Source organism: Eptesicus fuscus, chromosome 9 (assembly GCF_027574615.1).
Source record: "Eptesicus fuscus isolate TK198812 chromosome 9, DD_ASM_mEF_20220401, whole genome shotgun sequence".
Lineage (NCBI taxonomy): Eukaryota > Metazoa > Chordata > Mammalia > Chiroptera > Vespertilionidae > Eptesicus > Eptesicus fuscus.
In genome coordinates this window covers 88,155,861-88,183,746 of record NC_072481.1, presented here as the reverse complement: position 1 = coordinate 88,183,746, position 27,886 = coordinate 88,155,861, and the positions used below count along the sequence as shown (strand labels likewise).

General features: G+C 41.6%; 1 protein-coding gene across 2 annotated transcripts in view; it reads left to right on the top strand.

Annotated features, from left to right (window-relative positions):
- DSP (desmoplakin) overlaps positions 1-27,624 on the top strand; it is a 42,064-nt gene extending 14,440 nt beyond the window's left edge. Inside the window, exons 3-24 of one of the 2 annotated variants that reach the window (XM_054721497.1) lie at positions 362-510; positions 1,217-1,391; positions 4,519-4,647; positions 5,782-5,832; positions 6,707-6,868; positions 7,365-7,469; positions 8,458-8,553; positions 8,885-9,010; positions 9,544-9,696; positions 10,813-10,967; positions 11,985-12,111; positions 12,875-13,076; positions 13,341-13,567; positions 14,476-14,642; positions 15,090-15,228; positions 15,795-15,988; positions 17,261-17,423; positions 17,903-17,986; positions 18,419-18,526; positions 19,515-19,613; positions 20,407-20,904; positions 23,706-27,624. In XM_054721497.1, the coding sequence (XP_054577472.1) occupies positions 362-510; positions 1,217-1,391; positions 4,519-4,647; positions 5,782-5,832; positions 6,707-6,868; positions 7,365-7,469; positions 8,458-8,553; positions 8,885-9,010; positions 9,544-9,696; positions 10,813-10,967; positions 11,985-12,111; positions 12,875-13,076; positions 13,341-13,567; positions 14,476-14,642; positions 15,090-15,228; positions 15,795-15,988; positions 17,261-17,423; positions 17,903-17,986; positions 18,419-18,526; positions 19,515-19,613; positions 20,407-20,904; positions 23,706-26,939 (6,543 nt within the window). In that variant the 3' untranslated portion in view covers positions 26,940-27,624. Of the gene's footprint in view, positions 1-361; positions 511-1,216; positions 1,392-4,518; positions 4,648-5,781; positions 5,833-6,706; positions 6,869-7,364; positions 7,470-8,457; positions 8,554-8,884; positions 9,011-9,543; positions 9,697-10,812; positions 10,968-11,984; positions 12,112-12,874; positions 13,077-13,340; positions 13,568-14,475; positions 14,643-15,089; positions 15,229-15,794; positions 15,989-17,260; positions 17,424-17,902; positions 17,987-18,418; positions 18,527-19,514; positions 19,614-20,406; positions 22,702-23,705 lie in introns of both variants that reach the window. The other variant, XM_054721496.1, reaches the window with a different exon arrangement.
- Positions 27,625-27,886: the final 262 nt, after the last annotated feature.

The window sequence follows — 27,886 nt, the reverse complement described above, 5'->3', positions numbered from 1 at the left end:
AGTTTCCTCCAAGGTGACATCTCACATAATTAATGCATCATCAAAACCAGGAAATCCATTGTCTGAATGTAGTGGATAAGAGAGCTTTCTTCTTAAGAACTGAAAAATTATTTTCTCATAAGATGCAGCAAAAGTTTAGTTTGTGTCTGAAAGACCTTAGCCAGTGTAATGGCACAGTGTTCTTACCTCAGAAATATTCCCATTAGATGAGAGTTGTGTGTAAATATGAAAGATAGGCATTTAAGATACAGAAGAAAGGGAAAGATCAGCAACCTGTAAATACACTTTTAAAAGCCCAGTGAAAATTTAAAATCTAGTCCACAGGTTTTGGCTAAAGAACCTCTCACATCCTTTTTTTTAGGAACTGAAATATGGAGATGGAATACAGCTGGCTCGGAGCAGAGAGCTGGATGAGTGTTTTGCTCAGGCCAATGACCAGATGGAAATTACTGATAGCTTGATCAGAGAGATGCGGCAGATGGGCCAGCCTTGCGATGCTTATCAGAAAAGGTATTCCCCAGAGAGCACGAATGCGGGAGAATGTCACACAACCAGTTACCCTCAGTCCCAGGACCCAGGTCTTCTCTTGAAAGGAGCACCAATATTCACAAGGACAGGCTCGCTTATTTGGCATTTTGCATCTTTATGTCTCTCTAATCCAAAGTGACTAAAACCACTACCTTCATCTTGTATGGAATCACAAAGTTGCCGTGAGAATTGAGCAGACCTGCCTAAAAGAGTGTGTGTATTTTGAAGAGTTGAGTTAGATGTTCATTGTACCTCTCTTGAGGGGACGGCAGAGGCCTTTGGCACATTTGTCTTCTAAGAGTCTGATATCAAGTCAAGCTCAGTTTAATGAAAACAAAATTGAGAGTCTTAGAGTTGGAAATGCAGTTTGAAGCAGAGATGTGCAGCCTGGTTTTGCTATCGGGGTACCTGGAATTTTGCTCTCAAAATTCCCACGGTGAAACTCATGAGAAAGCGGAAGGTGTGGCCAGGTTAGGCAAAGCCAAGGCATGTTCCATGATATTTCAGGCTTTGAGTATCATCATACTTACGTTTTTGTATGTGATCACGATTCACATCAAGTGGTAAAGAAAAATATTCTTCAAATAAAACGTTTGTGGTCTCTACACTGACACAAAGGAGACCCAGAAAAGGGGTGTTTTCCTGGGCTGTTTCCTGTGCGGGGATAATTGTCTTCCTTTCCTTTCAGACTCCTGCAGCTCCAGGAGCAAATGCGGGCCCTGTACAAAGCCATCAGTGTCCCTCGAGTCCGAAGGGCCAGCTCCAAGGGTGGTGGAGGGTACACCTGTCAGAGCGGCTCCGGGTGGGATGAATTCACCAAGCGCCTCACCAGCGAATGTCTGGGGTGGATGAGGCAGCAGAGGGTAAGTAAGCAGCTTTCGGAGGGACACGGGCTGTTCTCAAACGTTCCGAGTCTGTAGGCCAGAGGGACGGACCGGGGCAGGGTGAGCCCCGGCAGGCAGGAGCGCAGAGGGTGTGCTGGCCCTCAGCTGGCAGCAACGGCTTGCTCGTTCTGGAATGTTCCTCATACACAATCTGAAAGTGGGCTTCTGTTTTGAAATATATGAAACTTGTCAGTTCTTTTCCCCTTGTATGGCTTAGAGAATTAGCCTCATTGCTCTATAGCCAAACTTTATCACACAGGTAATATTTAACAGGGATGATTTAAGTAGTACATTTTGACGATCTAGCTCTTTCTGTGCACAACCGGAAAATCGTCTGCTGTGGGACTTAATGTGCTAACAAACCACACTGATCTCCTTGAATGGTAGCTGATCTCATCTGTGTCACTGATAGGTACTTAAAAAACAAAAGAATGCTGTGGAGGCTCATTTAAAATGTTAACAAAATCGAAGGAGCTGGAAACTGGCTAAAACTGGATATTCTGGTTTGGACTCACTGGCTGCTCACCTCATATTTTGAAGTGTCAGCTGTCTTGTGCAATCGCAGGTCACTGTGTGGGAGTAAAGTGAAGTCATGGCAACACAAGTGTGCAGAGCCTTCCCGAGAGCCGGAGTTTCTACAAAGTATTTTTCAATGTTAATTGCTATTTTGTTGTTTTATGTGGTAATTATGCGCTGTAATGAACAGGTGGCAGTAGAAATGTGCCATAATCATGTCGATGGGAATTTTATAATGAAAACCTGCACTAGTGAGGCATCCTTCTCTTGAGAAGGTGGATATGTCAGAATGATAAGTTGTGGAGAGATTGTTTGTTATGCAGTGTGGTTGTGGTGGTAAGAAACACTGGTTTTATTACTTGTTCTTGGACCAATTTAGCAGTGTTTCTAAAATTTCTTGACAACCTAAAATTTTTTGTATGTGTATTTTCCTAAGTGGTGAGGGCTTAGGAGACTAAATAGTCATTCATTACTTTTTCTCTCACCTATTATAAGGGCTATATAACACCATTACAGGAGGTAGAATAAAAGTTAAGTTATTAATCCCCGATACCTAAATACAAGCTTAATTGCATGTCTTCAAATTCCCTTCTAATTTTTTTAGTTGAGGTATAATTGACATACAATATTATATAAGTTCCAGATGTATAACATAGTGATTAAACATTTGTATACATTGTGAAATTCCCTTCTAATCTCTGAACACACATTTCTTGAGCATTTTATATATATTGGCACCATGCCAGAAATTGTGGTTTCAAAAATTGTGTTCCATGGCCCTGAAAATGAATGTTATTGAAGAAAACAAAATACACACATCCAAATGCCAAATTTTTATGCAGAAAAGAGTAGCATTAAATACTGTGTTTGAACTGTAATAAAACCCTGCTCAGATAGGACTGGGTAAAGGGTGGCACTTCAGTACTTGGGGAATGGAGAGGTCAAAGGAAGGCTTAGTTGAATAGGGCTTAAGGAGCTGCGATGTTAGGTTAGACAACCTTTGAACCAAATTATGAAACGTCCAATTCCCTAATTTCTTTTTACTATGACAGTTATGTAAAATGACAACTCAGAATTTGTCACTTTCTGTATTCATGTTGGGTGTACCTTTGTAAGAATTTCTTTGTAGCAAAGGCTCAACATTTAAAAATTTTGGAAAATGGCATATTACACGGACTCAGTTGTCATGGAGTAGGGAGCGTTTTCTAACAGTGGATGAGCCATGCTTTTTAGATCAGATGGCCCCCGTGTTTTCAAAAGAATATGCAGTTTTATCCTTTGTTGCTGGTTTGCTCTGGGATTCTTTTGGGTCCCTTTTCTCTTCTCCCCTCTTTCCCAAAGCATAGCTTGCATGCTTCCTCTCTGTCCCAGGAGACTGAGCCACAGGGCCCAGCTGATAAGGGAACGGTGTGCCCAGCAGCACAATGAGTAGGCAGTCACACCTCTCCTGTGCCAGGTTTTTGTTTTGTTTCCCTGATTTGTGTTTGTGCTGATGGGCCAATCAGATACCACACACAAGGTTGGTAATGAGGGGCTTGAGCGGGAGCCCGGCCATCTTATTAACTTCCCAGGGCACTCACCTGCTTCTGTTCAACCCCACATAGCTGTGGGAGGGAAGGGTCAAAGTCCGGGGTAAATTTCAGTTGTCCGACTCTGAAATGGCTCCCTTTTCTGAAAGCTTGCCAAGTATGTTAGAACACGGATGTGGCGTAGAACAACATGTGTTATGTTCTTGCTGTAATAAGAGACTGGAATGTTTGCCCTTGGCATGTCTTGGAGATGACACAGGTGATTTGTACATGAGCTCATGCAAAAGAAAGATGAGAAAATAGACTGGCCACCGTATGAAATTTGTGGAACAATGTGTTTGATTCTTATTATGGGACATTCTTAAATTTGAAGCAGTAGAGACAAAATAGGGAGTTAGATTTAATTTTTAAAAAGCTAACTCAATGTTACCAATTAATTGAAGGTCAGGCATTGGGTGTTTGTTGTAACTTCTCTTTGAAATGGGCCATAGGTAGTTTTGTATCCTGAAAGGTAATAGTGAATGCTGGATTTAAAGAGTCAAACAAATTATATTAACCAAAAACAATTTAAAGAAAAACAACAAAAGTACATTTAGGTTACCTCTTTAGCTTGGGAAGTAGTATATGATTGTTTGATGCCCATTTTAAAATGACTAACTGTAGAAACTTATCAGTATTTTATGACATACTATATGTTAGGTGTGACACATAGGTATTGCACACACACACACACACACACACACACATGCCACTTGCATATGCACATGTAGACTTTTCTTCAGAGGACATCATCTAGGCTTCAAGGAGCTCATTTATGAATCACCTCTCAGCCCATCTTGAGCCTGGAGGTCAGACAAGTTGAGGGAAATATTCAGCAACCCCTCTTAGCTGTTTGGAAATCCAAGCCTTTAAAAAAAAGATTTTTTGGTTTCAACACTGAATATTCAGTTTGATCTGAGTGAATCTATGTGTGGCCCTGGTATACTGCCCCCTGATGCTGTAGGTAAGGTGTGTCCGATGCACAGGATCAGAAATGAAGGGCACTCTCTCTCCCTCGGCAGGCGGAGATGGACATGGTCTCCTGGGGCGTGGACCTGGCCTCAGTGGAGCAGCACATCGCCAGCCACAGGAGCATCCACAATGCCATCGGAGACTACCGCTGGCAACTGGACAAAATTAAAGCCGACCTGGTACTTTGAAACGTTTCACTTTAGAATCTCCAAAAAGCACAGTGAGGGATTGTGCGGTTACTTGATCCCAGCCAGTTTTGTCTGAAACAGTCTATGATTACTTTCCCAAATGACTGGAAATTTTTTAAAATCCCATGTCATAAATGGGGAAGTAGAATCTGATAGATTCTACAGTGCTAACCAGAGATTGTGTTAGCACTGGGGGAGGGCCGTTAAACAAAAGGCTGAGGGTATACACACACTCATTGTGCGCAGTTTGTAAAGGAGTGTTTTGGGGGTGGCAGTTCTTTTCTGCAGAATGCAGAGCCTCTCTTCACATCGGGAAAATCCAACAGGCATACAGTTTTATGTCCTTGGTGAATTCTTTTCCGTGTGGTAATTAAAACATATCTCTATTGAGGGAAATACTGTCTCATCCTGATACCTTTCCTTTGCTAAAAGGACTGACTCGAAGCTAGGTTGAGAATTACAACATAAAATATTCATTTGATTTTAAGCGCTCATTTTCCCCCTAGACTTTTATATGTTTTTTTTTCAAAGAATTAAAAATATATATTTTTCTAGACAAGGGAAAGGAGGAGGGAGGGAGAGAGAAACATTGATGTGAGAGAGAAACATCACTCGCTGCCCCCTGCATGCACCTTACAGGGGATCGAGCCTGCAACCCGGGGCATGTGCCCTGACTGGGAGGTGCATGGGAAGATGCTCAACCAACTGAGCGACACAGGCCAGGGCAACATACTGTTTTTTCTTAGAACAGTTACTCATCCTCCTTTTTTTCTTGCTTTCTTTTTTGCCTTACATTTGTCCACTTGAGTATCTGACCAATTTTCCCTAAGATCTAGGGAGTCCTAAATCGTATTTTCAAACTTTTACAAGTATGTAACAGTGAGTCTTTAAGTGACAGTGATCAGGCCTTCACTTGGGGAGATGGCATTGCCAGACCAGCGAGGGTTCGCCTTCACACCAGCTGGGGAGGGGTCCCTATGAGTGAAAGATTTCCTAGAGAAAACAGTCTGCCTGTCGAGCGATGTGAAGTCAGGATCTGACAAAACGGAGGTTTGGAGGAACTGTTCTTTCTCTACAAACCCACAAGGGGAATGAAACCATTACCTGCTGTTTGTTGCCTTCTAGCGTGAGAAATCTGCCATCTACCAGTTGGAGGAGGAGTATGAAAACCTGCTGGTAAGCCGACTTATTTCTGAAGTCTTCATGTTCAATTCAGTGCAGCTCCATAAACACGGAGCACTGCCTTGGAGTAAGGCAGCTGCTAGGTGTTATATCTCAGGACGCTTCAAGCACACTTAGGGGCATGAATATGCTAATATTTCCACTGATGGTTTCCGTTAGAACTGAATTTTAAAAGATTTTTTTCTGAAGACAGTACTGAGGGCTGTTCGGTTTGCGAGTTAAGTGCCACATCAGTCATGCGTGCAGTTAAAGCAATAAAGCTTTTCTACTGGCGAATTGCAGTCTTTTAATGAGGTGTAGGCAAGAATAAGGCTTGCTTTTCTTAGACAGAGGTTACCAGACCATTGTCACCATTTTATGATAAACTCTGAATCAATTACTTGACTCAGAAGAAGTTATATTTCCATTCTTTTGCCTGTGTCACCCTATCTTCACTTTCTCAATAGTTTCTTATTGGCAGTGCTACTTCTTAAATAAGGTGGCTAATGGTGGCGCTTCTGTTAGGTCCGGGGTGTGACTGATGGCAGCCTAAATTTTGGGGGTGTGGGAAAGGGCAGAAAAAGCTTGATTTATCTCTTGAAGAATCCCATTTTCCCCGTTATAGTCTAAAACTAATTATTGAACCCAAACATCAGTATCTGAAAGAAGATCCTTCTGGATTCGCCTGTTTCAGGGAATCTAAAATTGCTCCCTTGCTCCTCGCAAGTTTGGCTGGGTCAGTGCATGCAAGAGGTTAATATTTTACGGATTCTTGTGTTGTTGTTGTTTTTTTAAAAAAGGGGCCGTACGGGTGTATCTGTGAAATCTTCAGGGAATACCGTTAACTGCATGTAGGTTTCCTAATGCTGCTTTTGAACATCCCGTGCAGAAAGGGTCCTTTGAGAGAATGGATCACCTGCGACAGCTGCAGAACATCATCCAGGCCACGTCCCGAGAGATCATGTGGATCAACGACTGCGAGGAGGAGGAGCTGCTCTATGACTGGAGTGACAAGAACACCAACATCGCCCAGAAACAGGAGGCCTTCTCCGTAAGCTTGTCCCTAAGTAGTAGGTGCTCGCCTGGAGGCAGGGGTGAAAGGACTCGCAATAATTTCACCAGCCCGTTGGCATTCAGCCTGTCAAAACGGTCATGAAAACCATTCCTTTCAGTGACTTACGCATTAACTTCCCAGCAGACAGTAGATAGTGTAAGAATTAGTTCTCTCACGTATCCTAGGGTGGTGTAGCGTAGTAGCAGGGTGCATTAAAACCTAGAATTAGAAAGTCTCAGTGTTCGTTGTAGCTCTGTCACTTTACCTGTGAGAATTTGGAGAGACGTATCACCAGGCTGGCCTCAGCCACATACTGAGTGATGTCTAACGCCCTTTCCAGCCTTAAAAATGCCAGGATTCTTGAGGAAAACGTAACGAGATTCTTTGGTGTTGTCCATTTCCCAGATGCAATTTGTATTTAACATCCTGTGGTGGAAATGCTGGAAGGCTGTTGGTGACTTGCCTGAAGGATTTGTTTTTTGTTCATTCACAGATACGCATGAGTCAACTGGAAGTTAAGGAAAAAGAGCTCAATAAGCTGAAGCAAGAAAGTGACCAGCTTGTCCTCAATCAGCATCCAGCTTCAGACAAAATTGAGGTAGGTGTCATGAGATTTACGTTTTTATTAGGATAAAATGGGAACCTAGACCAGGGCTTGACAATCTTTTTCTGGAAAGGACCAAATAATATTTTAGACTAGCCAGCCATTTGGTGTCTGTTGAACTTCTTTAACTGCCATTGTACTGTGAAAACAACCGTAACAATATGTAAATGAATGAGCATGACCATAAAACTGTATGAATAAATGCAGGCAAGTGGGCCAGCTGTGGTCCTTGGGGCTGTAGTTGCTGACCTCTGCCCTAGACTGCCATCTGTGGGCTGTGCTCAAGGCTGACATTAGCTGGTAGCCCTGGTAAAGTCATATTGGTTGTTTAAAAAATTTAAGTATTTCCATATTAGTTGGTAAGAGTCACTGCCTTCGGCCCCTCAGGCCCTCACATGGGTGCCTGGGCCTCCCATGGTCTAAGAAAAGGGCTTGTGTGGTGGAGGAACCCTGTTCCCGGGCTGTCCCCAGGGGCTGTTCTCATTGGTCAGTAGCAATGCCATTTGGGTGAGTGTTTTGTCTGATACTCCTAATGGTATCTATTTGTTAAAACTTGTTTTAAAATTTAACTTCTATCATATCAAGAGTTCCCAGTTGGAAAATTCTGTTTTTAATATTTGGAAAGAAGTTTCCTTGATTTGGAATTAGATAAAAAAATATTTCATGCCCTAGCCAGTTTGGCTCAGTGGATAGAGCGTTGGCCTGTGAACTGAAAGGTCCCAGGTTCGATTCCAGTCAAGGGCACATGCCCGGGTTGTGGGCTCGATCCCCAGTGGGGGGACTTGCAGGAGGCAGCCGATCCATGATTCTTTCTCATCATGGGTGTTTCTATCTCTCTCTCCCTCTTCCTTCCTCTCTGAAATCAATAAAAATATATTTAAAAAATATTTCATAGCTTTCATTCAGGCTCACGTGTCTATGGTAGAATAGATGCCCCTCTATGGCTGAGTGGTGGTGAGACGGCGATGTTTTCTGGTTTCAGGCCTATATGGATACTCTTCAGACACAGTGGAGCTGGATTCTTCAGATCACCAAATGCATTGATGTTCATCTCAAAGAAAATGCTGCCTACTTTCAGGTTTTTATACTTAGTAATAATTTAATTGTCTTGTAGGTCATAATACCTTATCTTCTGAATGTTTTAAAAAGTACTGAAAACAATGTTCAAAGCATTGCGTAAATACTACTTATTAGTTTCTAATTTAGAGGAACATAGATTGGTAACCTGGTCATCCATCACTCAAATAGTCTCCTATTGTCACATGAGTCAAAATACTTTCTGCTATGACTTCTCTTTAGCCACCGAGCAACAGATTCTTAGGGAAGATAGTCCTTGAAATAGAAATAGTAGATGATATTGCTTACTGAATTGCTTTTCATGGACACGGGATCACTCTCACCCTGAACAGTTTTTTGAAGAGGCCCAGTCAACTGAAGCCTACCTGAAGGGCCTTCAAGACTCCATCAGGAAGAAGTACCCCTGTGACAAGAACATGCCCCTGCAGCGCCTGCTGGACCAGATCAAGGAGCTGGAGGTACCATCTCAGGCCCAGGCCCAGGCCCTCAGCGGTCTTAGCAGGGCAGATAAAATGCCACCGACGCAGTTCAGACTGCGGATTTGCATTATTGTATAGAACACGTGTCTAAAGCTCAGACAAGCGTTTTCTTCATCTCTCAGTGGCTTTTCTCTAAATTTCTTTATATCCTCAGCTACTGTTGAAAATTACTTTTACTAAAGTAATTACTATTGCTCAAAATGAAAATGGAGAGGATAACATGAAAATTCCTTTGGAAAAGCATACTTCAAGTTTTATCAACATCGGTGTCCTTTTACCCAATGATATTCTTTCCTGCCCACTTAATTCACAGCTCTGTAGCTTCTTGAGTTGCTTATTATGAAAGGTTCCCATAGTCCCTGAAGATAGATGAATTTGTGGCTTTTTACGGCTAATGCAAATACAGCAATATGTCATTTGTAATGTCACAGTAGCTATACTAATGCCATTTGAAGATCTTACCCAAAATTCACAGTATCTATGTTAAGGTATGATTTTATTTGCAATTGCAGAGAGAACGAGAGAAAATCCTTGAATACAAGCGTCAGGTACAGAACTTGGTGAACAAGTCCAAGAAGATTGTGCAGCTGAAGCCGCGGAACCCAGACTACAGAAGCAGCAAGCCCATTATTCTCAGGGCTCTGTGTGACTACAAACAAGACCAGGTGTGTACTGGCATCTGCAGAGCGATACAAAAGCATCCCCTTCCTTTAGGTATAGACTTTTGTCCATCAAGAGAGCAGAACTTAGTGCAGGTTCCAGCAAGCGCCACAGTTAATGTCTTTTTGTACACAAAGTAGCAAGTGCTGAGCAAGCGCAGCAGATTTGTTCACAACCACATGATAGTGTCAATGATTAGGACAGGGCTTATTTTTAAACGCTTCTAAGTCTTCATGCTTTTTTCCCCTAATATGCAAAACTTGTTAGTCTGTGATCACGCTTATCTTTAAACTTCTATCATAACACATGTGAGCGTCCTGCTGCATATAGAGTGCATGTCATTGCAGATTTTATGCAGTAATTGAGCATACCAAGTCTGCAGGCGCCGTGGTGAATACAAGTATTTGTATGGAAAGAGGACTTGTTTTCAGTAATTATTTATGTAATTCCCACATAATTTTTCTTACAAAACTTATGGAGGACTTAAGAAATATAAAATGTGTTTAGTTGGTTAGATAAATGTTATAAAACAATGGAGTGATTTTACCATGCAGAAATGTTTTAAGAGCTTATGTGGAGATGAGAAGAAGTTAAAATGGAGATTGAAGTACATGAATAGCAAGCTTGTTACATTTCACTAGTTAAGATAGTACCCATTTTAAGAAGCTATATAGTGTTAACTTAGGAAGCTATTTAGATGCTGGAGTCAATTTAGAAAGTTATTTTTCTGAGGACCTGATACCAGAATTTCTTATTTGAAAATGTTAAGAGCAAATGAATAAGACAAGTGACTCCCACACATTAAAATCTAACATATAAAACACAAAGTCACAAACAAAGAAAAGCCATGTGGTGAGTTTTTGCTTAATTAGTGGGTTCCCCAGGCTACCTTGGGCAAATTGCCTCACCTCACTCCCTTTATACACACCTTACAGGCTCACATGTATTATGTAAAGCACCGATATTGTTGGTTGTGTAAAGATCAGCTTCATTTGAGGAAAAACTACTAAGATAGAAAGCTCAAACAGTTTGCACATTTTCATTTCTGTTTCTGTCTTTGAGAAAAAAGATAAAAATGTGTACTCATGAATAAGCCAAAGCCTGGGCTGCTTGCCTTACAGAAAATCGTGCACAAGGGGGACGAGTGCATCCTGAAGGACAACAATGAGCGCAGCAAGTGGTACGTGACGGGCCCGGGAGGCGTGGACATGCTGGTGCCCTCTGTCGGCCTGATTATTCCGCCTCCGAATCCTCTGGCTGTGGACCTCGCCGGCAAGTGAGTTGCTCAAGCTCCTCATACCCATGACATGATGGGAGCGGGGAGAAATGGGGCAAATGCTATACAAGAAACTTAAACACCCCGTTTGTCACTGTAACTACCCCCTCCGAAGGAACCTCATGAAGGCCCCCTTACGTTGTCTTACAATTCTGTATTGAAGATACTATAGTTACTGTGAGGGCATCAGAAAGAATGTCTGACTGTAAGAGGGCTAGAGTGTGTAATTGTCATTTGCTTAAAAGGCATTGTTTCAAAGTTCTTCCTTTTTAGACAACCAATAATTTTGGGTGTAGCCACACATATAAAGTGCTGTTAATATCAATATTCGTTCCTCAATAGGTGGAACATTCCTTACAGATAGTCCATGGCAGATCCTTCTAAATTGTTAGTTGTGGAAGTCTTCAGCTCCCTCAGAACAGGGAGGGAAGCATGAGTCCTGTGTGCTCATTTCTAAGCCTCGGCAGCCATCAGCATTCCCTGAAGTCCTGCCCAGTGTTAGACCGCTGTACGCTAAAAAGTGTGTTCTGCAAACAAACAACACACACCAAAAAAATCATACCGTATATTTTGATCAAAATGATTGAAAACATACTAATACTAGAGGCCCGGTGCATGAAATTCATGCATGAGTGGGTCCCTAGGCCTGGCTGGCAATCGGGGCTGATGGGGACCTTCTGGCTGCCGTCCAGGGCCTTCATTCATTCCGCGCTGCCCCCTGGTGGTCAGCGCACGTCATAGCGAGCGATTGAACTCCCTGTCTCCAGGATGAACTCCTGAGGGGACGCTTTGCATATTAACCTTTTATATATATAGATAGATCACTGAGCATGTACTTTGGGGAGTAAATTAGTCCAAATGTATTGCAACGTTGAATGTTGTGAAAATTTTACCTTCACCCATTACTGTTAGTTCTTTAGTTTCTTGTGTGGTCATGTAAGCATGGCCAGGTTTCCCGGATGGGACACGGGAAAGTTTGAAAGCCAGGCTCAGCACGTTTCCCTCTTGGCTTCCTAGGATCGAGCAATACTACGAAGCCATCTTGGCTCTGTGGAACCAACTCTACATCAACATGAAGAGCCTGGTGTCCTGGCACTACTGCATGATCGACATCGAGAAAATCAGGGCCATGACTATTGCCAAGGTATGTCCCCAGGACGACCCCAGGCTGCCGGGAAGAGGCACCAAGCTGCTCCCCACAGTGTGTGTGTTTCTGCTAGTCACACCTTCTAGTGGTGCAGCTAATGCTGTTATATCTCATTGAGAGAATCAGCTCAGCCTGCCATAGAGGTTCTGGCGTGTCCAATGTGGAATGGGAGGGATTCACATGTGGCTGGGTTAGAGACTAATTAAAGTTACCTGACAGGCCAGTAGTACCTGCGGAAAAGGTCCTATAGTATTCTGGATCCTATGCTCCTTAGATGTAATGGAAAGTTAGGTCATAAATTATTGACTGGGTATCACAGAAGTAAAAGGTGGAATGAATTATTGGCAGAACGTCAAAGCATTAGTTACTGGAGATCAGTGGTTTTCAAATTGTGGTTTAAGAATTCCAGGTGAGGGGGTCCTCTCAAAGTGAGGAGAGGGGCTAGAAATGGGCCGTTTTTGGCTCCCTTTAACCTTTTCTCTTTTTAGTCAAAACAGCTTTGCTGTGATCTGCTTTACATTTGGGGCTTCTGAATAATATTTCCTTTGAAGAATATAATTCTGTAGGAAAAAAGAAATTGACAGCCCATTGCTGTGTTTCTTCGGAGCAATCTGTACACCCTCAGAGACCTTTTGTATCTTAACGGGCCTATGATGAGCATTGTCCCAAGCCCCGTTTAGCATAGGGCCTTTTTCAGCCGACTCTTTCTTGGCCGGGCTATGGGGGCAACCGTAAATCACTTTGCCTGGCTTACTTCCAGCTGAAAACGATGCGGCAGGAAGATTACATGAAGACAATATCTGACCTTGAGTTACATTACCAAGAGTTCATCAGAAACAGCCAAGGCTCGGAGATGTTCGGGGATGACGACAAACGGAAAATGCAGTCGCAGTTCACAGACGCCCAGAAGCACTACCAGACGCTGGTCATCCAGCTCCCCGGCCACCCCCAGCACCAGACAGGTTGGTCTGGAGCATCTTTCTCTTTGTGGCGACCATCCAGGCCGATTTAAAAAGAAAAGAGAGCAGTTAGCATAAAACTAGTCTCAGGATCATTTCTTTGAAAAATAATATATCAAAATGCATTTATACGCTGAATTTTCACAATCAAATCAAAGGAAGTAGCTATATTTGTATGCAGTATCGACTTTTTTTTTTTTTTTTTGAGCCTACCACCCTCCTAACTAGGAATTCTCTGATTTTTGTGGTCCTAACATATTTTTACAGTAACCACAACTGAAATCACCCATGTTGGTTCCTGCCAAGATGCCAACCATAATAAAGTAATTGAAGCCAACAGAGAAAACGACAAGCAGGAAACGTGGATGCTGATAGAGCTCCAGAAGATTCGCAGGCAGATGGAGCACTGCGAGGGCAGGATGGCGCTTAAAAACATCCTTCTGGCAGACCAAGGCTCTTCTCACCACATCACAGTGAAAATAAACGAGCTAAAGGTATTTTGGTATTTTGTCTGATTCCCGGTACATTTATATTTATTTGCAAACTATTTAAAAAAAACTCCTGTTTTGAATATGTATAGGTAAGGAAACATTCATTTTCGAGAAAATGGGTTTCTGGCATGATTTCTTTTTTTCTTTCCCATGCTCCCAGATTTGTAGACGTTTACCAGGCTGGGGATTAGCCACTTTTGCTGTTAGGTTGTGGGTTGCTGAATCAAGCTACAGTGTTTTTCTTTTGTGCCAAGTAGTACTTTGTTCATTTCAAACGTTTCACAAACATTAATTTGGCTTCTGCCTAAAACAGCCTATGATATGGGCTAGACAGGTGGAATTATCTTTTTTTTTTTTAATGTTTTTATTGATTTCAGAGAAGAAGGGAGAGAGAGAGGGAGATAGAAACATCAATGATGAGAATCATTGATCGGCTGCCTCCTGCACGACCCCCACCGGGGATGGAGCCTGCAACCTGGGCATGTGCCCTGATTGGGAATTGAACTGTGACCTCCTGGATCACAGGTTAACGCTCAACCGCTGAGCCATGCTGGCCCGGCAGGTGGAATTATCTTTATTTACAGACAGGAAACTGGCACTGAGAGATTTTGTTGGTGGAATAAAAACTCAAAGCCACTGGTGGAGCTGGGACCACAGCCCAGGTGTTTCAGCTCGTAGCTCAGCCTTCTCTGCCCAGCCCCACCTGGGCACTGCATTGGCATGTCCTAGGTGGAAATTGTAAGTAAGGGGTCACGTTGCATAGTGTTCATAAGGCCGCCCTGAAGAAGGAAGGGAAAGGTCAAGTCAGTCCCCTTTCTTGAATCCTTTACATTTAGTGAACTTTTTAAGGACAAACATGATCACAGGAATCACACAATTAAATCAAGAGAGTGTTCCTTCTTTTCCGACAGAGTGTGCAGAATGATTCTCAAGCTATTGCTGAAGTCCTCAACCAGCTTAAAGACATGCTAGCTAACTTCAGAGGTTCGGAAAAATATTGCTATTTACAGAATGAGGTATTTGGGCTGTTTCAGAAACTGGAAAATATCAATGGCGTTACAGATGGCTACTTAAATAGGTAATCACAACTAATGCTTTTATCTCAGACATTTTGCTTTGCTCAAGCTTCATTTTGTCACACTTATTTGCTGTATAAGCTTGGCTTGCTGAATCCTTTGCCTCACGGTTTCTGTTGTCACTAGAGGCTTAGTTAACATTCTTCTGTGCTTTTGAGAGAGGCTCCTCTAGCCAAGGGTGTCAATTTCACTGCTCTGAGATCTAACTTACCTTACTACTCAGGTACACTCTAAGGGCTGGAGCTTGGAATTCTCTAGTTAAGGCAGAATGGTGCCCTGAAGCATGATGGGGGAGCGGGAGGGGGTGTATTGCTCCTGCAGCTTATAAACTAGGCAAAATAATTTATCTGCTCTACTATTGTCCTCTTTCATTAATAGTGGCAGGAGCCAGAGGTTCAAAGTTTAATGAAATCACGGGCAATGCTGTTTGCCTCTTTTGGTCTTTACAGCTTATGCTCAGTGCGAGCACTGCTCCAGGCCATCCTCCAAACAGAGGACATGTTGAAGGTTTACGAAGCTAGGCTCACTGAAGAGGAAACCGTCTGCCTGGATCTGGACAAAGTGGAAGCTTACCGCTGTGGACTGAAGGTAATGTGCAAGGACGCCACAGGGGCCCAGGGATAGGGAGTAACAGGGACTCAGTTCCAGTGATAAAGCTTCACCAAGTTTTCATGGATTTGAGGACCAAATTTTGTTGGCCACACATGTTCATATTAACTGTTACCTCTAATACACTGCTTTTTAGAGTGACTTAGTAGGAACTATGTGAGAAAGTAATTTGTGTTGAGATTAGTCGGTGGAATGCCTAGCTAAACGTAGTTAAACTGGTTTCTTTACTCTGGGGTTTCTCAGAGCCATTAATACATGAATACATGTTATAATTATTCAGGAAGGGAATGGAGTGTAATATTTAGCATTTCTCAAATTAATTTACATATTTAATCCTTTTTTTTTAATGGGGTAGCACAAGGAACTAAATCACTGGCACATATATTGGGAAATACAATCAGTAAATATATTTTCCTGAATTGATCATCACTTAAAAAATATGAATATTCTATAGAGTTTTATAAAAAAAACATTTTATTTGATGATTTGCATTGAGACATGAAGTAGATGAAATGAATTTATACTCTTTTTTTCTCTGATGACAGAAAATTAAAAATGACTTGAACTTGAAGAAGTCATTGTTGGCCACCATGAAGACAGAACTACAGAAAGCCCAGCAGATCCACTGCCAGACTTCACAGCAATATCCACTTTACGACCTGGATCTGGGCAAGTTCAGTGAAAAAGTCACACAGCTGACAGATCGCTGGCAAAGAATAGATAAACAGATAGACTACAGGTATGCCAACCTCCTTCTGCACTTTCTTCCCAATTGTTTATTAAGATAATGGCACTTGAAATAACCACTATAAAATAATGATTTTGGTTTTGTTTTGTGTGTAAGTTAGTCAATACAGGTGTTCTGTTTATGGACGGCCTGCAGATAGCTTTGTTGGAAATAGAAAGACAGTACATCACAATAGCCAAGCTTGAACCCACCCAAGCCAGGTGCCATCCAGGTTCTTGGGGAAATAGTAGAAGACATTGATCAAGCTCTTTTGTGCCCCATAAACAAACTCTTGTTATGACTATTGAAGGAAGCAGATGTGTTTTCACTAAAAGTTTATGAAAATTACATCTTAACCAAAGAAATGTCTTATTGCACATGAGGTTTTAAAAATATCTCCTGAATCTTGCTTGTAGTTTATTTTGCTAGCAGTGCTTTTTATTTATTTTACTTATTTTTATTTTTTAAATCATCACTGAGGATATGTTTTTATTGATGAGAGAGAGAGAGAGGAACATCTATGTGAGAGAGAAACATTGATTGGCTGCCTGCTGTACACACGTTGACCAGGGATCGAACTTGCAGCCTGGGTATATGCCCTGACTGGGAATCGAATCTGCAACCTTATGGTGTATGGAATGACACTCTAACCAACTAAGTCACCTGGCCAGAGCTATCAGTGCTTTAAAAAAAATCTTTATTGTTATGTACTTCACATGTCATACAGATCACCCATTTAATGTATACAATTCAGCGGTTTTTAGTATATTCAGAATTGTGTAACCATCACTACAATCTAAGTTAGAACATTTTTGTCATCCTCACAAAAAATCCCTCTACCCATCAGCCATCATTACCTCCCAACTTCCTGTCTGTATAGGTTTGCCTGTTCTGGACATTTCATATCAATGGAATCAAACAATATATGGTCATTTGCAGTTGGCTTTTTTTACTTAGCGTGTTTTCAAGGTTTGCACATGGTGTAGCATGTGTTAGTACTACATTTCTTTTATGGCTGAATAATATTTTATGTATGGATATATTATATTTTGTTTAACCTTTCATCCGTCAATGGATATTTTGGTCGTTTCCAGTTTTTTACTATTGTGAAAAATGCTGCTATGAACATTCATGTATAACTTTTTGTGTGGATGTATGTTTTCATTTCTCTTGGGTAAATACGAAGTGGAATGGCTTGGTCATATAAGAACTCTCTGTTGAATACTTTGAGGGACAACTGCAGTGCTTTAACAATTTCAGTAATTTTATCTGTGCTTTCTCTAGATTATGGGACCTGGAGAAACAAATCAAGCAACTGAGGAATTATCGTGACAACTACCAGGCTTTCTGCAAGTGGCTCTATGATGCCAAACGCCGCCAGGATTCCTTAGAATCCATGAAGTTTGGAGATTCCAACACAGTCATGCGATTTTTAAATGAGCAGAAGGTAAAAGTCAACTTGTCGTTCCATAGCTATTTTAAAATTACCTGGGTCTAGGCTGTACTTTCCTCTGGTTTTCATAGCAGTGCCTAGGTTTGAAATGATTAATATTATAGCCTATTTTGTGAATGTTTAAAGGCTGCCCAGAGGAAAGCAATTGAGATATTTACAAAGAAATGCAGTTATGACTAGAGAAATAATGTAATATTATACTAAAGTATTTTTATAAATTGAGGTGAAAGGACCAGAAAAGAATTCTGACTTGAAAGTAACCTTTTGAGTAGATAAGTTGAAGAGCTTTATTCTATTTTCTGAATAGAACATATGCTCATCTCTTAAGGTTTAACTGTGAGAAGAGGAGGCCAGTACATGTATTAATAAACTGAGAGAGAAAAAACAAGTAACAGTGGTTAAAAAGTGAAATAAAATTTTTTTAAAAATATACACTTTAACATTTGTAAATAATATTTTATTTTCTTATATAGAACCTGCATAATGAAATTTCTGGCAAACGAGACAAATCAGAAGAAGTACAAAAAATTGCCGAACTTTGTGCAAATTCAATTAAGGTATGCTGCTTTTACAAAGAATGTTGGTATTTCATCAAGAATATTACTAACTACATTATTTTCTGATTCAGTTTCAAGATTATAAACTTCTTGAGGATAGCAATTATGGATTTTATATATTCTTTCCTAAAAACAAACCATAAAAATTTGTTATCCATTAACATGAATTCATTACACATTGACAATATCTGTGGGGCTGGGCGGGTCCTCATTCTCTAGACTGGTGGCATGTGCAAAATTCTCCAGTTAGCATATAGAGATGTAATGCTTGGTTTAATAATGTAATACTAGCTGCATGGGCACTAGCTACATATGATAGCCTTTAAATTTGGTCATTAGAATTACAGTTTGATATTTTGAAATGTGGAATTGTAGCTGTCAGTGACTATAAGTTCACAGAGTATGTATTTCTTAAACTCTATTATTCTGCAGGATTATGAACTCCAGCTGGCATCATACACCTCAGGACTGGAAACTCTACTGAACATACCTATTAAGAGAACCATGGTTCAGTCTCCTTCTGGGGTGATTCTGCAAGAGGTATGTATGTCATTACATATCTCTTAGGGCCTGCCCTTCCTTCTGCCTCCTCCCTTTTTCCTGTCTTCCCTGAAGTCCTAAATTCAGCTTTTGTTATAGGATATCCACTCAAAAAGGCTGAATAGAAGGTTATGTTCCTTCTAGTGTGAGTGATCAATATGTGATGCATTTTAGGAAATGATCAGTAGACATCTGAATCTGTTGTCTATTAGAATTTTTGTAGAAATTAGGCTCAAATTCTGGATTTAATGAGGGAGACTTTTAAAGAGTGGAAAATACTTGTGGATTTTTAAAAGACAACTTTCCCCTAAAAAATGTCAGAGAACTTCACCCATCAGATGGTTTAGGGCAGTGGTCGGCAAACTCATTAGTCATCAGAGCCAAATATCAACAGTACAACGATTGAAATTTCTTTTGAGAGCCAAATTTTTTAAACTTAAACTTCTTCTAATACCACTTCTTCAAAATAGACTCGCCCAGGCCATGGTATTTTGTGGAAGAGCCACACTCAATGGCCAAAGGGCCGCATGTAGCTCGCGAGCCACAGTTTGCCGACCACGGGTTGGAAATGTCTGGTCTGTGGGCCATATAAGGCCCTTGAAACCATTGGTCTGGGCCTGCCAAGGCATTAGGTCTGAGTTATTAAATGTTTGACCAAATATTGCAGGCTAATTTTTAAGTTGGTAATTTTGTATGGCCCATGAATGATGTTATAAATATCCAAATGGCCCTTGGCAGAAAAAAGGTTCCCCACCCCTGGTTTAGGGGAAACTCCCTGTAGTGCTAAGGATGGAATACAATGATTTTAGCCCTTTTCATGCTGATGTGCTGCTAGAATTTGGCATTAGCATGCATGAAAGAAGGGAATTCACTCTTTAAATTATAATTTTGCTATTTCATTGTTTTATAAAACAAATTAGTCAACTTGCATAGCGCTTTTTTGGAATGTAATAATCTTTTTTATCTTCTTTCACTCCGTTTCTCCAAGGCTGCAGACATGCATTCTCGGTACATAGAACTAATTACAAGATCTGGAGACTATTACAGATTCTTAAGTGAGATGCTGAAGAGTTTGGAAGACCTGAAGGTAATTTATTTATTTTATTTCCTTGAAGCATCAAAAAGTTAAATAGAGTAGAACCTTATTAATACTGTCTCACTATAACATGGATTTGGGCATACTTACCGGTAAAACTATTTTTTCTACACAATTACTATAATATAGTTTGCTCATGAGCCTGGGGTTAGTCCCGTGCTCTAGGACACTGCTCAAATGCCTTAGGTAATATTTACAAAATTATAACTATTTACCTTTCCCCAAACCAGTAATTTCATTTATCGTTTGGTCAAGGCATTTGCTTTATTTCTTTGTGTTAAATCAAGACTAAGAACATACTGGATGATAGCTGCATTTGAATTTTTCATATTGAGTGATTGTTTAATTTACTCCTCATTTCTAATACTTGAATTGAGTTTATATAGAAACTTACTGTATTTCTTGAAATAAAGCAAACGTGATTTATAAAATCATAAGCTTTTGCTTTTGGAAGAAATTACCTCATTTATAGATGAGGAAGCTGAAACTCAAAGGTGTATCATTTGCTAAGATCATACAAGCAATTGAAAAATTATGAGGAAAATACAGATTTCTTGAATTTTTGTCAAGTAGTTTTTGTCTTATATCCCTCTATTTGAGTGTGCTTATGTGTGTGATATGTGTGCCCATGTGTGTGCTCATATATATGTCAGTATGTGTGCATGTATGCAGGTATGTAAAGAGAAATAAAAATGTACACTGGTCTGGGAGGGGGAAAGTATTGCTTCCTTCTTGTGATATGAGGTGTTTTTGTTTCAACATATTTCTGATTTTATTTTTATAGCTGAAAAATACCAAGATTGAAGTTTTAGAAGAGGAGCTTAGACTGGCCCGAGATGCCAACTCTGAAAACTGCAATAAGAACAAATTCCTGGATCAGAACCTGCAGAAATATCAGACAGAGTGTTCCCAGTTCAAAGCAAAGCTTGTGAGCCTAGAGGAACTAAAGAGACAAGCTGAGCTGGATGGAAAGGCAGCTAAGCAAAATCTAGACAAGTGCTACGGCCAAATAAAAGAACTCAATGAGAAGATCACCAGACTTACTTATGAGATTGAAGATGAAAAGAGAAGAAGAAAGGCTGTGGAAGACAGATTTGACCAACAGAAGAGTGACTATGACCAACTGCAGAAAGCCAGGCAATGTGAAAAGGAGAGCCTTGGTTGGCAAAAAATAGAGTCTGAAAAAGCCATCAAAGACAAGGAGTTCGAGATAGAAAGGTTGAGGATTCTTCTGCAGGAGGAGAGTGCCCGGAAGAGAGAATATGAAAATGAGCTGGCAAAGGTAAGAAACCACTATAATGAGGAGATGAGTAATTTAAGGAACAAGTTTGAAACAGAGATTAACATTACGAAGACCACCATCCAGGAGATAAGCATGCAAAAGGAGGATGATTCCAAAAATCTTAGAAACCAGCTTGATAGACTCACGAGGGAAAATCGAGATCTGAAGGATGAGATCGTCAGGCTGAATGACAGCATCCTGCAGACCACTGAGCAGCGAAGGCGGGCTGAGGAAGATGCCCTTCAGCAAAAAGCCTGTGGCTCTGAGACGATGCAAAAGAAGCAGCAGCTGGAGATAGAGCTTAAGCAGATCATCCAGCAGCGCTCAGAGGACAATGCAAGACACAAGCACTCCCTGGAGGAGGCTGCAAAAACCATTCAGGAAAAAAACAAGGAGATTGAAAGACTCAAAGCTGACTTTCAGGATGAGGCCAAGCGCCGCTGGGAATATGAAAATGAACTGGCTAAGGTAAGAAACAATTACGACGAGGAAATCATTAGCTTAAAAAACCAGTTTGAGACAGAGATCAACATCACCAAGACGACCATCCACCAGCTCACCATGAAGAGGGAAGAGGACACCAGTGGCTACCGAGCCCAGATAGATAACCTCACCAGAGAAAACAGGAGCCTATCTGAAGAAGTAAAGAGGCTGAAGAACACGTTAGCCCAGACCACAGAGAATCTCAGGAGGGTTGAAGAAAACGTCCAGCAGCAAAAGGCCACGGGCTCGGAGGTGTCTCAGAGAAAGCAGCAGCTGGAGATTGAGCTGAGGCAGGTCACTCAGATGCGAACAGAAGAGAGCCTGAGATATAAGCAGTCTCTTGATGACGCTGCCAAGACAATCCAGGATAAAAACAAAGAGATAGAGAGATTAAAACAACTTATAGAAACAGAGACAAATGAACGACAATTCCTGAAAGATGAAAATGCTAAGTTACAAAGGGCCCAGTATGACCTGCAGAAAGCAAATGACAGTGCAACAGAGACGATAAGCAAATTGAAGGTTCACGAGAAAGAACTAACACGCCTGAGAATCGACTATGAAAGGATTTCCCAGGAGAGGACCGTGAAGGACCAGGACATCACAAGATTCCAGAATTCTCTGAAAGACTTGCAGTTGCAGAAACAGAAAGTGGAGGAGGAGCTGATGCGGCTGAAGAGGACGGCCTCAGAAGACTCCTGCAAGAGGAAGCAGCTAGAGGAGGAACTGGAAGGCATGAGGAGGTCTTTGAAGGAGCAAGCGATAAAAATCACCAGCCTGACGCAGCAGCTGGAGCAGGTGTCCATCGTTAAGAAAAGGAGTGAGGATGACCTCCGGCAGCAGAGGGACGTGCTGGACGGCCACGTGAGGGAGAAACAGAGGACCCAGGAAGAGCTGAGGAGGCTCGCCGTGGAGGTAGAGGCCCTGAGGCGCCAGTTGCTCCAGGAACAAGAAAATGTCAAACAGGCTCACACGAGGAACGAGCATTTCCAGAAGGCGATAGAAGATAAAAGCAGAAGCTTAAATGAAAGCAAAATAGAAATCGAGAGGCTGCAGTCTCTCACAGAGAACTTGACCAAGGAGCACTTGATGTTGGAGGAAGAACTACGGAACCTGAAGCTGGAATATGATGAGCTCAGGAGGGGCCGAAGTGAAGCCGATAGTGATAAAAATGCAACCATCTCTGAACTAAGAAGCCAACTGCAGATCAGCAACAACCGGACCCTGGAACTGCAGGGGCTGATTAATGATTTACAGAGAGAGAGGGAAAATTTGAGACAGGAAATTGAGAAATTCCAAAAGCAGGCTTTAGAGGTATTCACAAATATTTGATCCCAGCTCCACTGTCTCTCAAATAATTCACTTCATTGTCACCTTACCTGAACTGTGCTCTTGTTACTGAGATGGATGCTTGTAGAAAGTCTACTTTTTCTTTTTATTACTGTACTGTCTGTCATCATCCAGGCAACTGCTTTAAAGTAGCTTCAGTGCTTTTTGCACTTTTGTTCTGTCACTGTGTCAATGCCAGTTTGTGTGTAACCTGTGTTTGGCTCTGCTTTTAGAACTTTAGCATAGGTATAACATCTGAGATCAATTCCTGAGTGTCTCACTCTATTTTATAGAAGATAGCTCTTAGTGAGCTATGACCTATATTTTTAATTTAAAATTTCCTAAATAAAAGCCATGTCATAGGTGTTTTCTGTGCAATTTTAAAATCACTTTTTCTCTCTTGCTTGCATGCTTTTTCTGCATGCATTATTCTACTCTCTTGATCATGGCCCCACCTGTTTGGCTTTTTTTTTTTTTTTAACCCCTAATTTAAAAACAACTTCTTTAGCTTCTAATATATTTGACTTCTATAGACAATATTTGTGTGGGGCTGGGTGTGGGTTATGTGTATATTTGCAAAGATTTTTATTGCTCTTTAAAACATGTTAACAGGTGAGATGTAGGTATAGCAGCTGTAATTAATTATCTGGAACACAACTGCTATTTTTTTTTTGAACCTTAATTGCTGTTAAGAACAAGACAGGTCTACAACTTTTAGTTCCTTTTATAGGGGAAAAAAAGTAAGTATGAAGCCATTTCACAAAGTGGCAACATAAATCTTCAGAATTTTTTTCATGAATTTATAAGATAACAAAATAACAGTTTACCCAGGGAAACAAAGAAAGGGAAAATAAGCAAGTTTTTTTTTGTTTGTTTGCTTGGGGTTTTTTTTGTTTGTTTTGAAAATTGTAGGAAAAGAGGTTAAATTATGGTATTCATGTGATATGATTCAAACATGTTTTTCCCATTTCTTTCTTTTTAAATTATAGGCATCTAATAGGATTCATGAATCAAAGAGTCAGTGCACTCAGGTGGTGCAGGAAAGAGAGAGCCTGCTGGTGAAAATCAAAGTTCTGGAGCAAGACAAGATCAGGCTGCAGAGGCTGGAGGATGAGCTGAACCGCGCCAAAGCAACTCTGGAGGCAGAAAGCAGGGTGAAACAGCGCCTGGAGTGTGAGAAACAGCAAATCCAGAACGACCTGAACCAGTGGAAAACTCAGTATTCCCGCAAAGAAGAGGCTATTAGAAAGATAGAGTCAGAAAGAGAAAAGAGTGAGAGAGAGAAGAACAGCCTTAGGAGTGAGATCGAAAGACTCCAGGCTGAGATCAAGAGGATTGAAGAGAGGTGCAGGCGAAAGTTGGAGGATTCCACCAGGGACACACAGTCACAGCTGGAAACAGAACGTTGCCGACTTCAGAGGGAAATCGATAAACTCAAACAGCGCCCGTATGGATCCCATCGGGAGACCCAGACTGAGTATGAATGGACTGTCGACTCCTCCAAGCTGGTGTTTGATGGACTGAGGAAGAAGGTGACGGCGATGCAGCTCTACGAGTGCCAGCTGATTGACAAAACAACCTTGGACAAACTGCTGAAGGGGAAAAAGTCAGTGGAAGAAGTTGCTTCTGAAATCCAGCCTTTCCTTCGGGGCGCAGGAGCTATTGCTGGAGCTTCTGTTTCCCCTAAGGAAAAGTACTCTTTGGTAGAGGCCAAGAGAAAGAATCTAATCACCCCAGAGTCCACAGTCATGCTTCTGGAGGCCCAGGCTGCTACAGGTGGTATAATTGATCCCCATAGGAATGAGAAGCTGACTGTTGACAATGCAATAGCTCGAGACCTCGTTGATTTCGATGACCGACAACAGATATATACAGCAGAAAAAGCTATCACTGGTTTTGATGACCCATTTTCAGGCAAGACAGTATCCCTTTCAGAAGCCATAAAGAAAAATTTGATTGATAGAGAAACCGGAATGCGCCTGCTGGAGGCCCAGATTGCTTCAGGGGGTGTAGTGGACCCCGTGAACAGTGTCTTTTTGCCAAAAGATGTAGCCTTGGCCCGTGGGCTGATTGACAGAGATTTGTATAGGTCCCTGAATGATCCCCGAGATAGTCAGAAAAACTTTGTGGATCCAGTCACCCAAAAGAAGGTCAGTTACATGCAGCTGAGGGAACGGTGCAGAATTGAACCCCACACTGGTCTGCTCTTGCTGTCAGTACAGAAGAGAAGTATGTCCTTCCAAGGAATCAGACAGCCTGTGACCGTTTCTGAGCTAGTGGATTCTGGTATATTGGGACTATCCACTGTAAATGAACTGGAATCAGGTCAAATTTCTTACGATGAAGTTGGTGAGAGAATTAAGGACTTCCTTCAGGGTTCAAGCTGCATAGCAGGCATTTACAATGAGACCACAAAGCAGAAGCTTGGCATTTATGAGGCCATGAAAATTGGCTTGGTCCGACCTGGTACTGCTCTGGAGTTGCTGGAAGCCCAAGCAGCTACTGGCTTTATAGTGGATCCTGTTGGCAACTTGAGATTAACAGTGGAGGAAGCCTATAAAAGAGGTCTGGTGGGTATTGAGTTCAAAGAGAAGCTCCTGTCTGCAGAACGAGCTGTCACTGGGTATAATGATCCTGAAACGGGAAACATTATCTCTTTGTTCCAAGCGATGAACAAGGAACTCATTGAGAAGGGCCATGGCATTCGATTATTAGAAGCACAGATTGCAACTGGTGGGATCATCGACCCGAAGGAGAGCCATCGATTACCAGTTGACATGGCATACAAGAGGGGCTACTTTAATGAGGAGCTCAGTGAGATTCTCTCAGATCCAACTGATGACACAAAAGGATTTTTTGACCCCAACACTGAAGAAAATCTTACCTATCTGCAGCTAAAAGAAAGATGCATCAAGGATGAGGAAACAGGGCTCTGTCTACTGCCTCTGAAAGAAAAGAAGAAGCAGGTGCAGACATCACAGAAGAATACCCTGAGGAAGCGTAGAGTGGTCATCGTGGACCCAGAAACCAACAAGGAGATGTCTGTTCAGGAGGCTTACAAGAAGGGCCTTATTGATTATGAAACTTATAAGGAACTATGTGAGCAGGAGTGTGAGTGGGAAGAAATAACCATCACTGGATCTGACGGCTCCACCAGGGTGGTCTTGGTAGATAGAAAGACAGGCAGTCAGTATGATATTCAAGAGGCTATTGACAAGGGCCTTGTTGACAGGAAGTTCTTTGATCAGTACCGATCCGGCAGCCTCAGCCTCACTCAGTTTGCTGATATGATCTCCTTGAAAAATGGTGTTGGCAACAGCAGTGGCATAGGTGGTGGTGTCGATGATGTTTTTAGCAACTCCCGACATGAGTCAGTCAGTAAGATTTCCACCATATCCAGTGTCAGGAACTTGACTATCAAGAGCAGCTCTCTCTCTGACCCCCTGGAGGAATCAAGCCCCATTGCAGCTATCTTTGACACAGAGAACCTGGAGAAGATCTCCATTGCAGAAGGCATAGAGCGGGGCATTGTGGATAGCATCACTGGTCAGAGGCTTCTGGAGGCTCAGGCCTGCACAGGCGGCATTATCCATCCAACCTCCGGTCAGAAGCTGTCACTTCAGGATGCGATCTCCCAGGGCCTGGTTGATCAAGAGATGGCTACCAGGCTGAAGCCTGCTCAGAAAGCCTTCATTGGCTTTGAAGGTGTGAAGGGAAAGAAGATGTCAGCAGCAGAGGCAGTGAAAGAAAAATGGCTTCCCTACGAGGCTGGCCAGCGCTTCATGGAGTTCCAGTACCTCACAGGGGGCCTAGTTGACCCCGAAGTGCATGGGAGAATAAGCATCGAGGAAGCCATCAGAAAGGGGTTTATCGACGGCCGAGCAGCTCAGAGGCTGCAAGATATCAGCAGCTATGCCAAAATCCTGACCTGCCCCAAAACCAAATTAAAAATATCCTATAAGGATGCCATGAATCGCTCCATGGTAGAAGATGTCACTGGCCTACGCCTTCTGGAGGCTGCCTCTGTTTCATCCAAGGGCTTGCCTAGCCCTTATAACATGTCTTCTGCTCCAGGCTCCCGCTCCGGCTCCCGCTCTGGATCTCGCTCAGGCTCCCGCTCTGGTTCCCGCAGTGGGTCCAGGAGAGGAAGCTTTGATGCAACAGGGAATTCTTCCTACACTTACTCCTCCTACTCCTTTAGCAGCAGCTCTATTGGGCACTAGTAGTTAGTTAGGAATGGTTGCTGTACCTCGACTTCATTTATATGAATTCTCACTTTATTAAATAATAAAGAAAATCTAATGCTTGCAATATAGTGATGGAATTTTCTGTGCTTAAGAAAACATTGCCAGGGTTAAAATCAAGTAGTAAGGCTGTTCTGGCTTTTTATCTTCTCAGCTCACCTTAACTAATGTAATACACTGAATGTAGTGTATATGAAGTGGTAATCAGTTGTAAGGATAGCACAAATTGAATTTAGAATTTGTTTCTTTTCTTCTTTGTTTAGATTTTTGATCCATTCTTCTTGAATATCTTTTGGCCTATGATACAGATTTCTGTTGGAGATGAAAATTAAATTGATTATTAATATTTTAGTCATTTTGTTTCTCATCTAAATATTTCCATTTTCTGTATTAGTAGACAGTACCCCTCCCCAAGAAAAACCCACCCAAAACTAAGCATTTTGGAATGAGTCTCCTTTTAGTTTTAGAATGTGTATTGTATGACCCATATACTCTTATGTATCTGTTTGGTTTGGTATTAATTTGACTGTATGTGCATGATAGCAGCAATCTTTGCTTTTCTTTGGTCAAAGTTTTCTGTTTATTTTGCTTGTCATTTTCAATGTACTTTAAAAAGATGTCTATGAAGTTTGCTGTTCTGGCAATAAACTTTTGGACTTTCAAATTTTTGTGTTTTGATTTAATAGCATGTTTATAGGGCATTTAGCAACAGCTTTTTGATTATTGTAAAATACATCTAAAACCATCTGATTTCAAAATAGATATTAAGAAAGACAACTTATAAACTATTTTCATTCTGAATTTGTGTTAGAATTTGGTCTTTGAAGTTAGTTTTTTTCAGCGTTTCTCAAGTGCCTGCTGTGTACCAGGTAGAGTCCTCGGAAATAAGCCTTTGTAGAAGCCAGGCCAGAGGTCAATACCCAGTT